Source organism: Hypomesus nipponensis, chromosome 3 (assembly GCF_054491055.1).
Source record: "Hypomesus nipponensis isolate SF chromosome 3, ASM5449105v1, whole genome shotgun sequence".
NCBI lineage: Eukaryota > Metazoa > Chordata > Actinopteri > Osmeriformes > Osmeridae > Hypomesus > Hypomesus nipponensis.
The window spans coordinates 13,774,923-13,790,408 of record NC_140363.1 but is presented as its reverse complement, the minus strand read 5'-3'; the positions used below and the strand labels follow the sequence as shown (position 1 = coordinate 13,790,408).

The 15,486-nt window shown below is 52.1% G+C and overlaps 1 protein-coding gene across 7 annotated transcripts in view; it reads right to left on the bottom strand.

The window, feature by feature from the left end:
- The window catches only part of qkia (QKI, KH domain containing, RNA binding a), a 61,652-nt gene that overhangs the window by 29,274 nt on the left and 16,892 nt on the right, over nucleotides 1–15,486 (bottom strand). For all 7 annotated transcript variants that reach the window (XR_014731742.1, XM_084677410.1, XM_084677401.1 and 4 more), the window contains exons 2-3: nucleotides 12,844–12,986; nucleotides 983–1,099 (exon numbers count right to left, since the gene is read on the bottom strand). Coding sequence is in view for 6 of the 7 variants with exons in the window: in XM_084677410.1 (XP_084533536.1) it covers nucleotides 983–1,099; nucleotides 12,844–12,986 (260 nt within the window). In the remaining variant the exon portion in view is untranslated. The remainder of the gene's footprint in view (nucleotides 1–982; nucleotides 1,100–12,843; nucleotides 12,987–15,486) is intronic.

The following is a 15,486-nucleotide window of genomic DNA, read 5'->3' as shown; positions in this document are numbered from 1 at the left end:
GTGGTGGCCCTGGAGCAGTAAAGTGGAGCTTCTAGGATTGAGTCTCCGCTGGGAATCCTTGTGCATCCTGCCGTTGATGCTGCCTGTTCCAGGAGCAGGCGCTCTAGGCTGTGTGTGTGTGTGTGTGTGTGTGTGTGTGTGTGTGTGTGTGTGTGTGTGTGGAGGTAGGTCCCTTGTGGAAGAATAAAAAGTACACTTCTACTGCCTTACTTATGCAAATGGTTTATAATGGTGCTGCTGCCTGAGAAATGAAGTCGACTGATGGGGTGAGAGAGAACCTTTGCAGCCCAGCTAATCTGTGTCTCCTAAATAACCCTGTGTTGTAGTCATTGTCAGAGAAGCAAAGTGGTGAAATGTCAAGTTGTTGTGAAGCTGCCTCGTGGAGACAGCTATAAAATGCACCAAACACAAGCATCACAATAGGTCACTGTTGGGGACTGTTGTTGGGGAATTGTTTTGTTGACTAAATCTGCTCATTAACACTGGGGCGCTGTGTCCTCAGTGACAGACTCCTACCAACAGGGCACTGTGACCTCCTCAGTCTCTGCAGGCATGTGTGTCTCCCAAACCAACATTCCATGGCGGTGCCCTTTCAGAAACCCCTCTGCCCCAGCCCTCCACCTCCCCGATACTCCCCTGCCAAATCAGAAATAGACCCAGCTACCACAGAAACAGCACCAGTCACTGTCACATGGACACTTCTTTCCACTCGTCAGCCTTTCACAATCTGGGTTCACATGCCGACACTCGCTCGGTGTGTCGGCATGCGTGTGTGTGTGTTTGGGTCGGTGCTGGTGTACAGGGAAGTAGGTGGGATGTATGTCTGTATGTATGTGACGTGTGAAGGTGAAGTATGTGTGCATTAACTGTCTGTCTGTGTGTGTGTGTGTGTGTGTGCATGGCTGGGTCAGTGATTGGTAAAGACTCAAGCCATTATACACCAACTGTGTGTGTGTGTGTGTGTGCTCAGCCAGATTCTCACCTTCTTCCTGTCCCTCATGGAGCTCTTCCCTCGCACCATGATCTTGCAGCCCGTCTCTGCCTCCAGCTGCTTGGCCGTCAGGCCCCGCGGACCCAGGATTCTTCCCACAAAGTTATACTGTGGAGAGAAGAAATATGATCACCATGTGTCTACAAAAGGTCTTCGTACATACAGCTAACATCTCAGGGAGAAGGAAAGAGAGACACGAGAGAGATCAGGCAAGAAAGGTTTGGATACATAAAAGGCCCAGGGTCCCTTTGTACATAGCGCTTACAGCGAGAAGGAAAAGAGGAGGAGGAGGGTTTATTAGAGGAAGAGCGAGTGTATACTTTTCAGACCACACTACTGAATGAGACCCACAATGAAAAGCGGTCGATTGGACTTTTGGTAAACGGTCGCGTGAACCACAAGATCGTTAAAGCCAGTTCTGACGTGGTCCCGGGTAGCAGAGCGGCAGTCTGGGAGTTTCCGTTTTTTTCCGCATGGAGCCAGAGAGCTGGACACGTGATAGCAGTTAGCTGCCACAACGACACACCACGGCAGGTTAACAACAGCCAAGCCTCGACTTCCTCCTTCTCACAGAGAAGCGAAACAGCCATGACCTGGCTATCACAGTCTTGACTTTACACACAACGCCCCATAACCAGCCTCTGTCTGTCTGTCTGTGGGAAATGGAAAAGAGAACTAGAAGGAATTAAGAGTGTGGGGGAGGAGGGGGGGGGGGGGGGGGTGAGGGCTCAGCCTGACAAGGCTCTCTTATCGAAGACCCTTTTCTCCGCTGAGTGGCTTTGAGGCTTTGTACCACCGGGAACGTATTTACGGGCATAATCCTCTCCACTAGGAGCGAGGCTTCCACCATGGATAAAAGGATAGATGTGTAGAAATGAACCACAACAATTTCCAGTCAAAATAAAAACAAGAAAGGGAGAAGAGAGGGAAAGAGGTGGAGGAGAGGAGCAGAGTAGTCCGTCTCCAGAGGTAAACCAAACTTTGTTAACCAAAAGGGCAAGGATATGGTGAGCGGCCTGTCTTGGTGGGTGTTAGAAATGCATTTCAACAATGCATTTAACACGGTCCAATTAGTGTGTGGTTTCTAGGATCGACATTCAAATATGTCCTGTATCTACAACCGTATCAAGCTAAACTGCTTCCTGGTTGAGTTGGAAACACATGATTGGGTAGCATGAATCTTCTTTCCAGACGAAAGCCTCGTGTCCATCTGGTTACTCGGGTGGTATTGCTCATGCTCCTGAGGTCCAGGCCATGTTGACTACATCTGATCATGTGGAACAATGAGCTCATAGGCTTGGGAGGTCAAGTGGAAGGAAAAACTATTATTGCTCAGATTATCCTTCCTTGCTTCCTTCCACACGCACAAACACACACACACACACACACACACACGTGTGCCTGTGAAAGACATCTGAGCCTGAAATAGACAGAGGGCAACGCCTGCTGGATGGACTCTGATCGCTAGACGTATGCGGGGGCAGTGTGTGTGTACCTGTCCCATCGCACTCGTAACACAGTGTGTGTGTGTGTGTGTGTGTGTGTGTGTGTGTGTGTGTGTGTCTGAGCCGGGGGATAGCGGGCAGAGAGCTGTCTGTCTGCATCATGGACAATACTGAGGACCCTGCTCTGGGCACGAGGATGTCCACCCACAGATACACACACTCATACCAGTGTCACACACACACACACGAGTCAGATACTATGAACCAGTTCCCTTCTCTCCCTACCTGATACGGAAACAGCATGGCATCCTTCACCTCCTCCCTTTCCATCTACTCTCTCTCCCTCCCTCCTCCCACCTCTCACTATGACGTTTGCCCATCCCTCTCCCTGGTTCCTCCTCTCCTGAGAGAGTGCTCAGAGGCAGACACTGAAAGGAAAACTTCCCTGGTCTTGAATATGCTGATGCTGATTGGACATGACGGGAGCAGGGGACTGGCTGGGGGGGACGGGGGACGACGACACACGACACACTCACAAAGAACACAGAGAGTAAGAGAGGAGAGAGAAGGGGTGGCTGGTGAAGGAGAATGAAAGTAAGGGGTTGGTGGGACATTTCTAATTTGTGATTACAGCAGTAAGACAGTAATGGCTGCTCGGAGCGGCACACCATAACTCTCACTGGAGGATTGAAGAAAACTTCTCATTGGCTGGCGGGGATGGGGTGAAAGCTTCTCATTGGACGACATTGAGAGATGGATCGCTGAGCCACTTTGTCCACAGGGGCTGGTGATGGTAGCTCTGGTCAAGGACATTGGGGCTTTGCATGTGTGCGTGCCCTGTCCCTGGCAGTCTGGTGCGTAGGTGGTGTGCATAATACCCATACAGACATGAGCGAGCAAAAGAGGGATGAAATAGGAAACGGTGTTTAGAAATAGGAACCTTGTGTGTCAGTGTCACAGTGTACTGCTACACACTGCAGCAACAACCTCCACTACAGCCTTAGCACTAGCCTCAGCTCCAGCCTCAGCTCTAACCCCAACCCCAATCTCCACCCCAGCCTTAGTACTAGCCTCAGCTCTAACCCCAGCCCCGGCTTTCGTTCTAACCCGAGTCTCAGCCCGCCTCCACTCAAGGAAAATTCCCCACACCTCAGAAAGGCCTCCCAATGCCCTGCCACATCAAACGCCCCCAGAATGATATATATAACCCCCCCATCACATGATCCAACTGGCTGGCTGCAGTCAAGAACAATAAACATTGTCATGTGATGTGTATCAGTTAGAAACCTCATAAACAGTCCTGTTTGGAGCGTGAGCAGACAGGCTTTGTTCCGATCCCCTATACAAGCCCATTCCAGTGGTGTGGAGGTGGGTTTTAAAGGCTATATTTCATCCAGGTGGATCAACTGTCTGAAAAGGGCAACCTCTCCGTTCAGATTCAGACAGAGGAATGTAGAACTAACAGCAGTCAAGTGTTGGAGCTGGACTAAGAGCTGATGGAGAACCGCCCTGCCCTCCCCTGCTGGTCTCTCCTCCTCTAGCCTCTCTCATCCTTTCCCCTCACTGTCACGTCTCTCTCCTTCCCTTACCGCTAGTCTCTCTCTACCTCCCTCCACACAGCTGGTCTTGGCCTCCTCACCTCTCTGCTAGTCATCTCCTCGATTCTCACTGCTAGTCCAGATTCCACAGCTCCCACTAGCCCCTCCTTTCTGAAAGCATTACAGTGGTTCAGTAGCAAATGAGGTCACCAGGCCATCCCGGGTCAATCAGTGAGTGTGTGTGTGTGTGTGTTGCCGGTGGCTAGGTTGCAAGAACAAACAGCATGTAGTGTGATCAGTGTGAATGTGGTCCAGTGCAGAAGAACTGGGTTCCCTTGCTTCACCTCATCTCTCACACTCAGCAGATTAACTCCACACCCCTCCTCCACCAGTGGAATTGCTGGAATAAAATGCACACATGAATCTATTTATTTTGCCAACTCTGCAACTCTCGGCTTGCTGGCTGGTTGGCCCACCTCCCCCCTCTCTACCCCCATTTCCTCTCTCTCCCTCCTTCCCTAGTAGTTATTCCCATACCTCACTTTTAGCATGAGATATTAGAGACAGTACAACCTTGAGTGGACACTTTTATCCTTTCATCTATATTTTCCTAAAACCTCTGTGACTTACACCAAAACACACACACAGACTTGAACCGTAAACTAACTTCAGATACATAAGTTGAAGACAGCCACCGCCTCCCCAGCCGCCCCCTCCCCAGCACCCCCCTCAGGACGGGGGCTTACAGTGACATTAAAGGGCCTTTGTTTGCTGTTTCTTATCTCCTCTTGGCAGGCCGGTGGAGGCTGACCAGGGGAATGCAAAGCTCCTCCCTCTCTCCCTCTGCTCCACCATCTGAAGCTGACTGGCTCCCATGGTGCTAATGATGGGGGGCAGGGTGGGGGCGTGAGAGTGGGGGAGGGGGGGGGAAGAAAGGAACTACACAACAGGAAGCCAACAACTTTGTGTGAATATTTTAGAAAAGCAAGAGAGAGTGTGTGAATATTTTTGAAATGGGAGTGTGTGAATATTTTAGGGGAAAGAGAGCGAGCGAGCGAGCGAGCAAGGGAACGACGACAGGAAATGGCATCGTGGCTGAGGTCTACAGGAGAGTGAGTCCACAGGGCCCAGCGCTGGGCTGAGAGAGGAGGAGAATACCAATCAGACATTAGTCAGCAGTGCCTCGATGGAGATGAACAACACTGGTGCTGTCTACAGACCAGAGCCCAGCCAGAAGCAGGATCTGGAGCCCCACAGGCCACTGAAGCACAGGCCCAAACACAGCTGAGGGCACTGACTCACTGGAACGCTCTGCTGTTCCTCTTATTTGCTGAGAGGATTTCACATGGACCTGGGTCTGCTAGTGTGTGGATCTGAGAGGTGGAGGAATGACTCGCAGCAGGCTGGCTGGTTAACCCCGGGAGAAGCCTGTTTCTAAGCTTACTTCACCTCCACACAATGCCTCCATTCGTTCACCAGTACTCACCCCAGTCTCCCCTCCTCTCTTTTTCAAAGGCACAGCTCAGAACAGCTCTTTCTCTCTCCCCCCCCCCCCTTTATTTGCCTTAACATAGAAATGTATTCCTCCACCCCCACCCCTCCTGCCACCTCCCTCCCCATCTCATCTCTCTCCCTCCTTGTCCCCCCCCCCCCTCCTACACACCCTTCCCAACTGCCTAGTTCTGTTTTATCATGAATTCATCGTCTGAAGCACTAATACCGCCAGCGTATCATTATATTAATCCATTTTGCTCACCTTTGCTGTGCAGCCGACCCCCATCTACATGCCCCAAATCCCTCCGACAAGAAAGAGATAGAGAGCAAAAGCCATAGACAGAAATATTGTGTGTGAGCGTGTGTGAGCGTGTGTGTGTGTGTGTGTGTGAGTGCTGCACAGGCCCATTACTAATTAACCTGGCTAGGAAACCCAGTGATGGAGAGCTCAGCCTGTCAGCCTGCAGTCATTAAACAACTTCCTCCTCCTCCTCTTCTTCTTCACTACCATCACACCCGTGCCACTCCCTTCTCCCAGCCTCTGAAGCTAATCAGAAAACGTCACCAAGCTCTACCAGCCAATCAGAATCCCCAGTGGGCCCTGCAGAGTGTGTGACAGCGTACGTGTGTGTGTGACGGTGAGAAGATGGGGTCCCTGCCCCTGGGTTGACAGAGGGGGACAGAGTGATGGCGGTGAGAGAGGAAGACCAGTCTGGTCTGATTCTGACTGGTGACATTTTCGCCTCAAAGCGCTACAGACTTCAAAAGGTGCCGTCAGATCCCAGACGGCCTTTACTGCGTGCTCCTGCCCCCGTTTGATCATGTCGTTTGGGTTCATTTAGGGGCATGACGATGGAGCGCCCTGGAAAACTACAGTTCATAGGTCATGGACTCCTACAATAAAGCTAAAAGAAATGGAAAAGACAAATTAACTCTCAAAAACATGGTTTTGGTGTCTTCAGTGTGTGGAGATGATCGAAATGAGTCAGTCTGCTGACAAGGCAGGTGAGGGAGGGGCAGTTAGTCAGTTAGACAGAGAGACAGAGAGACAGAGTGAGAGAGAGACAGAGTGAGAGAGAGACAGAGTGAGAGAGAGACAGAGTGAGAGAGAGACAGAGTGAGAGAGAGACAGAGTGAGAGAGAGACAGAGTGAGAGAGAGACAGAGTGAGAGAGAGACAGAGTGAGAGAGAGACAGAGTGAGAGAGAGACAGAGTGAGAGAGAGACAGAGTGAGAGAGAGACAGAGTGAGAGAGAGACAGAGTGAGAGAGAGACAGAGTGAGAGAGAGACAGAGTGAGAGAGAGAGAGTGAGAGAGAGACAGAGTGAGAGACAGAGTGAGAGAGAGACAGGGTGAGAGACAGAGTGAGAGACAGAGTGAGAGACAGAGTGAGAGACAGAGTGAGAGACAGAGTGAGAGACAGAGTGAGAGATTGAGAGATATGTCGTGTCTACAGGGCAAAGGCTGCCTTAGAGAGGAGAGGTGTAGAAACAACCTGACAGCCTAAACACATGACAGCCAGGATCTGAGCGTGTAGATTGATACAGGCTGGCATGGAAGGAGTGTGCATATTCTTGCAAATAATATAGACCTGTGAGCCCATTCTCAATTCAGTTTGCACCTGTGAGTGTGTGTGTGAGTGTGTGTGTGTGTGCGTGTGTGAGTGTGTGTGTGTGTGTGTGTGTGTGTGTGTGTGTGTGTGTGTGTGTGTGTGTGTGTGTGTGTGTGTGTGTGTGTGTTGCTTTCCGTCAGCAGCTGCGTGTGGTGTTGTCGGAGGTGAGGAGGACTGACGGCTGTGTCATGTTTAATCCACATCTCCTCTCCTCCTGGACCGTGTACACTCTCTCTCTCATCCCCCTCATCCATTCAGTACATCATCCCTCACTGGAACCACCCAGCGCCATCCTCCTCATCTACATCTGAGTACAGAGTAATAATGACCTATTCAGCCCTGTTTCATCTCCTCAGTTCTATTAGCACTGAGCTGGTGTGTGTGTGTGTGTGTGTGTGTGTGTGTGTGGGGGGGGGGGGGGGGGGGTCTCCCTCCACAGGGAAGAGCTTAATGACTTTCATTTGCGCTGGGTTAGAGTTACAGGCAAACCATATCTCCATCTGTACCCATGGATTCATACCACTTATCTTGGTAACTGGACTAACAAGCTAGCCTTCTGCCTGACTAGCTAGCCTGCTACCTGAGTAGCGAGCCTGCTGCCTGACTCGCAGGCCTGCTGCCTGACTATCTAGCTGGCTGTCTGGGAGTGGAAAGGACCACATAAGCAGAGACTGACTGGCACCACGACCTTGGCACCTCATTATCTCTGCCACCAGGAGACCAGCACACCAGAGGCCTCGCTGTAACTGTGTGTATGTGTGTTCTAATGAGGCATCTGTGGCACTATCTAAGCCACCACCATGAAAACACAGAAAAGGAAAGACAGTCAAACACCTACACAATGAGTCTCTTATCTCACTCCTACCCCCCCCCCCCCACTATGCCCCACCCCCCCCCCCCCCCCCCCTCCATTATCTCACTCATACTCCACCTCTTCCTATACTCATTTACATTCACAAATTCATTGCCTACCGCGCACCTCCCCCCCCCCCGCCCCCCTCCCCCTCATTACTGCAATGGCCACTTGTCGCATAATTCACTCCCACACGCACGGTTGTGTTTGCGGCACGCGTCTTGTCCACCTGCCAGTAGGGGCTTGTCTGCAGTGGCCTCTAATTAATGTTGCGGGCAGCTCAGCTTACCAAGGTAAATCAGTCTCACACACACACTAACTGGAAAGGACATTGCTACTCTATTTTGCATTATTCCACTCGGGCATTGTCACAGCCTTTTCCCAGCAGCCACAGTCAGATTTATGCTGAACAGGCACCCCAATCCTACCCCCCCCACCCCCCCCCCCCCACACACACACACACACACACACACACACACACACACACACACACAGACTCTCCCGTTCAGAGAGAGGGAGTGTGTCTATCTGCTGAGGCTGATTAACAGTAACATGTTTGTTTCTTAAAGGGCTGCACTGCTTATATTTCATGACACCCTTATTTAGTCTGAAACGCTTGTTGTTGTTGTTGTTGAGGCTACAAATGGAAGATTCAGACTGATAGTTGTTCCAGACTGATAGTTGTTCCAGACTGATAGTTGTTCCAGACTGATAGTTGTCCCAGACTGATAGTTGGTCCAGACTGATAGTTGTTCCAGACTGATAGTTGGTCCAGACTGATAGTTGTTCCAGACTGATAGTTGTTCCAGACTGATAGTTGTTCCAGACTGATAGTTGTTCCAGACTGATAGTTGTCCCAGACTGATAGTTGGTCCAGACTGCTAGTTAAAGTCCCAGACAACTAGCAGTCTGGGACTGGGGGCATAATCACCCCGGATTCCCCCCCTCCACACCCTACATTGTCATGGCAGACGGCCCCATCTAGCCAGGCAAGCAAATACAATTTTTTATAAATCATTGTGCTTTTGAAAAAGCCTGGAACTCAGTCTCAACGCTCATTTGGAGTTGTGTGGCTTCCGAAGGCAGAGTATTAACCTGCTAATGAAGACCAGGCAGGCTTGATGAGGATCAAACATCTGTTACCGTGCCGACTGTCTCCTTTGCCACCAAGGCAACATGGCCTAATAAAAGGATGTCTTTTAAAGATTTTTTTACATGGTAAACGAGCTAAAATGCCATGACGTCTGGTTCAAAAAAGCTGTGCCAACAAATAAAGCAAGTAGACGAGGAAGATGGAGGAGGAAAGGAAAGTGATTTATGTATTCTTGTTCATATTAGGCCTAGTTCATATGCATGAACAATGCAATGGCGCGAAGGAATTAGTGTTTAGCTGGTGTTTACAAACACTATATCCACTGAGTAAGCGACCTGTCTAAACCAGATTGAATGTAGATTAGTCAACCCTCACCCAGGCTGCTGATCACCAGTACAGCCAGCCAGCCTTACAGGCAGCCAGCCCTACAGGCAGCCAGTCCTACTGCCAGCCAGTCCTACTGCCAGCCAGCCAGCCCTACTGCCAGCCAGCCAGCCCTACAGGCAGCCAGCCAGCCAGCCCTACAGGCAGCCAGCCAGCCCTACAGGCAGCCAGCCAGCCCTACAGGCAGCCAGCCAGTCCTACTGCCAGCCAGCCAGTCCTACAGCCAGCCAGCACAACAGCCAGCCCTACAGCCAGCCAGCCGGTCTAGCGGCTTCTTGAAAGGCCTCTCTACTTAGACCCGTTTTCCATTTGCTCAACACCCTACGTCCAACAGGGTGTCCCATTTCCTAGTCTCAGCAGAGATATGGCATGTGTGTGACCTCAGCGAGAGAGGACTGGTGACTGTATACCCTTCCCATAACCCTGAACACCGGGGCCTCAACCAGGTCATATTAACACACTACCAAACAGGAAGAAGACAAGACACTCCAGCTGCTCCTTCCTGTCCCCTCAAGGTCAGAGGAAATTATACGGGGACGTGCATCAGAGATCAGCGTGGGCCCGGGGGGTAATTGAAGGTGGGCGTTATCAGATTGTCCGTCACTCCACTGTCACACAAGACTGCCGTAACTGTGGCGACCCGGCTGCATGGAGCGACGACATCAAGACCTCCCACTCCTTCTTCCCACACTCTAGCAGCCCTCTACCTCACCCTCTCCTTTTCTCCACACCTCCTGCTCCCCTGCCTTTACCCTAGCATGCTCAGAGTCCACGCTGAGGGCTGCAGAGCGTTGCAGAACAAGTTGTTCTGGTGGAACTGACATGTTGCTCAGCAATGGTCAGGGACAAAGACAATCTAATGACCTGCTGCTAGGGGAGACACCATCCTGAGACCACCCTCCCTCACAACCAGCCTCCAACACAGGAGACCCCCTCCCTCACAACCAGCCTCCAACACAGGAGACCCCCTCCCTCACAACCAGCCTCCAACACAGGAGACCCCCTCCCTCACAACCAGCCTCCAACACAGGAGACCCCCTCCCTCACAACCAGCCTCCAACACAGGAGACCCCCTCCCTCACAACCAGCCTCCAACACAGGAGACCCCCTCCCTCACAACCAGCCTCCAACACAGGAGACCCCCTCCCTCACAACCAGCCTCCAACACAGGAGACCCCCTCCCTCACAACCAGCCTCCAACACAGGAGACCCCCTCCCTCACAACCAGCCTACAACACAGGAGACCCCCTCCCTCACAACCAGCAGCAGAGCTCACAAGCACGTCCACCCAGCTATAAATAGCTGCTGCAATTTAGTCTTTTTTGTTTTACATCTTTATTACATTACAGATGTAATAGCCAGACTATGCTGTCTGTGTGTGTGTGTGTGTGTGTGTAAGTGTGTAAGTGCATGCAATCTACCTCACTGACTCATCTTAGCCACCAGGGGGAACCCTAATTAATTTAGAGGCTGGCCCTAGCTGTCATAAACACATTAGTGACTTACAGCTCTGCTTCTCTCCTTCTGAAAACCGGGGGAATATGGAGGTCAACTCAGGCAGTGAGCGTGTGTGTGTCAAGTGTGTGTGTGTCGTGTAAGAAACCCTGTGTGAAACCCCCCCACCCCCCCGTGACATTCCAGTCGGGTCTTCGACAGAGTTGCCTTCCAACACACGCATGCACCCATGACACACACACCATCAGCTGCTGTAGAGGTTCACAGGGGTGCCAAATCACCCACCCTGTCATTACCAACACACACACACACACACACACTGAGGGCCCTGCATCTCCACAACAGACAAGAGGTGAGTGGGTCCATGTGTACATGGACAACATCTCAGTGGCTGGGCTTTAGGGGGCTGTGATCCTATGCAGGTCTGGAGGAATGGACGCCTCTCTTCCAGTTCCTCCTTGAACTTCCCAGGGGGCTTTGAGAAGGTCAGGCACAGTAAAAGTTACAGTTACAGCCGAGAGCCTAAGCAAGTCCCCTGTGCCATGACAAAAAGGATGGGTAACAGCTTGGTGGTCGGAGCATTTGACTGCAGATTAAGAGGCTGCATGTTCCTAAATCCCTCCGTATGCCGTTTCGTAAAATGAGCTGGAGAAAGATCTAAAGAATTGAGAAGGGACTAGGATCTGGTTGAGACAGAACGTGGGGCCTGTAGTAGTACTGGAATTGGGCTCTGCTGTGTTAGGCTGGGCTGTGTTAGGCTGGGCTGTGTTAGGCTGGGCTGTGTTAGGCTGGGCTATGTTAAACTGGGCTGGGCTCTGCCATGTTAGGCTGGGCTGGGCTAGGGTAGCTGGTCCTTGGTGCCCTTTATCAGTTCTGTCAGGGGGAAAAAGCATTTCACGGCCGAGTGAGTCCCTCTCTGCTGCACCCTGCAATCCTCCTCCTCCATCCCTATCCCCCCATCCCTCCATCATCCCCTCTTCCAGCCCAGCAGGATTAGGAAGAGAAATGTTGCTCCAGGAGGGGTGACATGGACATCCTTCTGAGCTGCTGCCCCACCAGCGTGGGATTAGACTGAGGACAGGAGGGGGGGTGCTGACCTCCGCCAACACGCACACCTCCCTGCTAAGCATCCCTCTAGACAGCTGTGTCACTTTTTTCTCCTGTCATCTCCTCTCCGACATCTTTATGTCTCTACATCCAGACTGACAGCTCTTGACCTGTGAGTGTGTGCGTGCGCGCATGTGTATGAGAGTGTATATACAGTGTGTGTGTAGCCAAACTGACAGCTCTTGGCCTGTGCTCGCGCGTGTGTGTGTAACAAGACTGACAGCTCAAACTCCTAGTCCGCCTGCCTCCTTCTCCATGCTCTGTGTGCCGATCCAGCCAGCCAATCAGAAGGCATCTAAACAGACACTGCCAGGGGCCAGTCACGAAGTCCGCTGGTAGGTTGTCTGTTTTCCTTTTGGTGGGTATTTTAGGAAAGGTGTTTTTAGACTACCAGGCCCCTCCTTCCCTCTCCCGCAGTAAGCTAGGAGCTGTAAACAGCTGAGCTCCAAGTATTCCTCCCTCAGCCAGGGGCCTGTTCCATAAAGACAGGTTACTGAATAAGCCAGGCTTGGGTCAGGTTTAGTAACTGACATAAGCCTGGTTCATTCGGTAATATCTCGCTTTATGGGACAGACCCCTGGTTTGGACTGGCTGGACAGCAGCGCTGTCTCACACTAACCACACAGCACTTGTACTGGACAACACAGAAGATGGCGATCCCTTTTTTCAGATTTACTAGCGCTATTCCAGTAGTGTCTGTGGTGTGATGTGCTGAGGCATCAGTCCAGTCATGTTTGATATTATAGCAATGGGCAAAGTCAACAACACACAGAGGACACCCACAACAAAACACACAGTGCTAGACATGACTGGACACGCTGTGGCAGGCGTGTGTGTGTGTGTGTGTGTGTGTGTGTGGCGGCGTGACTTACGTCGGGGTACTCTTTTACAGGCACAAACAGCTTCTCCTGCAGGTGGATGATGGGCCCCAGAGCCTCGGGAAGCTCCATGGGGTGTTTGTCTACCAGGCCATTCACTGTGTCGTTGTACATGTCCTTACGCACTCTGTTGATCTCTGCAACGACAGGGACACACACACACACACACACACACATCGTTAGATGGGCGGGGGAGGGGGGGGGGTTGAAAACGACAGACACTGCGGTTGATTCTTTAGGTTGGTTTACCGGGGGTTATTTTAGGCGGGGAAGAGGTTAACAAGTGCAGTGCGCGCACACACACACAGCTGAGGTATGCAGTCCTATGAGGAGGAGGCGTGGTGGAAAGACAAGGAGTTCATTCACCCTGCTACGGTGGCGTGTCCACAGTTCAGACACACACCCACAGGATCAACTCGATCGGTCACGCTGGCTGGCCTCTCACATGTGCCATCACACACTCACTCACTCACTCACTCACTCACTCACTCACTCACTCACTCACTCATAGCCTCGACTAACCAGGCTCCCTCCTCCCTCTCTCCTGCTAGGAGAGAGGGAGGAGCTCTGCAGCATGTTTGGAGTGATGGGGGTGGTTATCTGAGGTCAGGGAGGGAGGGAGAGGGGGACTATTTAAACCCCCAGCTCCTGAACCCTATACTGCACATAGCTGACCTGGGAGACAGGGGAGTGCCCCCACCCCAGAGCATCTACTGTGCCCTACTGGGAGGACAGGGGGTCTGCTCTGCATACTGCTGATGCAGAGAGGGGGAGCATGTGTGTGGGGCTAACTGAGGTGAGGTGGGAGGAGGAGGGAGGATGAGTAGGGGAGAGGGAGGGACTGGGGGGGGGGGGGGAGTTCCCCGGAATGATTGATGGGGTGTGATCGATGCGTTTCTGACACTGTGGGAACATGAGCACACACACACACACACACACACACATCTGGCAAGCAGCTGGGCCGACCTACGGAGAGAACACCTGTGAGCCATGTGGAGAGAGCCAGGGCCCCTGGCCAGCATCAGCCCCTCACAGCAGACACAGTAACTAGACCTCCTCATCACTCATCCCTCCATCCCTCCCTCCGACGCTCCGAGGGGTGAAAGGGAGGACGGGCGTCGCGGCTGGCTGACATCATCTCCACTCAGCTCGTCTCGTCTTAATCTCTCATGTGTCTTGTCGTTGTGGTCATGGTAACACCACACCACCCCCCCCCCCCCCACTGGGATGGAGGGAACACCATCAAGCTAACGTGAAGACCCCTCTTCCTGTCCCTGTTAATAAACAATCTTGATACATTCTCCGATAACAGTTAAGCTAACAGGGAGAGATGGTGTTGCTCTGCGCAAGTGTCCCTGAGAATGCTGTTCGATTGTCAGAAAGTGTGTGTGTGTGTTCTGCTAGATTAGCTTCACACACGGCCTCAGAACTCCACAGGCGTCCTCCACTACCTGGAATGCTTCCTGTGTAGAGACAAAAGAGCAAGGAAGAGAGCCATCACTGAAAGGTCTCTCTGAGCAGGTACGCGCACACACGAGCGCACGCACACCTCCCTCCACAATTTAATTTCCTCCCACTAAAATGTCACATTAACATAAAGAGGTTGGGCAGGGCCATCAGCAGTGACGTGCGACATTTGACAACCTCTAATTTCGGCGCCACAAAAAATTCCCCCGCCAAGTCGTTTGTGCGCCGCTCGGCTCACCTAAAATTACCCCCTGCCTCGCGCTCCACGCACACACATTTGTCTCTGTCCACCCCGGGAAAACGCTCTTTACACAGAGAGACGCTGCTGCTCACTGAGGGAGAGGGAGGGAGGGAAGAAGGGAGTAACAGTCAATCACCACAGAGGAGAGAGAGGAGAGGAGAGTTTGGGCGACAGGAGGAGAGAGGAAATGAGAAAGAAGGAGACAGAGGAGAGGAGATGAGAAAGAAGGAGAGGGAGGGAGAGAGAGGACAGAGCGGAGGAGGAGGAGGAGAGAGAGAAAGCAGACAGCTGCAGAAAAGTCCTGAGGGAGAAGTCTACAGAGACAATGGTTAGGGTTACAGTCTAACCCTCAGGACATGGGAGACTAAAGACTGGAGGGGCCACAGCAGCTGGTGTGTGTGTGTGTGTGTGTGTGTGTGTGTGTACACTTGAGGAAGGTTGTATAAGGTAGCTTGGGTAATTAACAAATCCCTCTCATCTCAGCTCAGTATAAGTGTGTAACAAAGGACCTGACTCAGCAGGTGAGTGGCAACACATGCCAACAAGAAAGATCGCAACACTCCTCTCACCAGCGAGGTTAAAGGGAGAGGGAGACAGAGAGAATGAGGGTGAGAGAGAGAGAAATCCCCAGCAGCAATTTGACTTGATCCACGGTTCCCTCCCGCTACAGGACCTGAGGATGAAGCCAACACTCTGCTTCCCTCCTTCCATCCCTGTTCCCTTGCTCTGCCTCCCTCCTTCCATCCCTGTTCCCTTGCTCTGCCTCCCTCCTTCCATCCCTGTTCCCTCGCTCTGCCTCCCTCCTTCCATCCCTGTTCCCTTGCTCTGCCTCCCTCCTTCCATCCCTGTTCCCTCGCTCTGCCTCCATCCTTCCATCCCTGTTCCCTCGCTCTGCCTCCCTCCTTCCATCCCTGTTCCCTTGCTCTGCC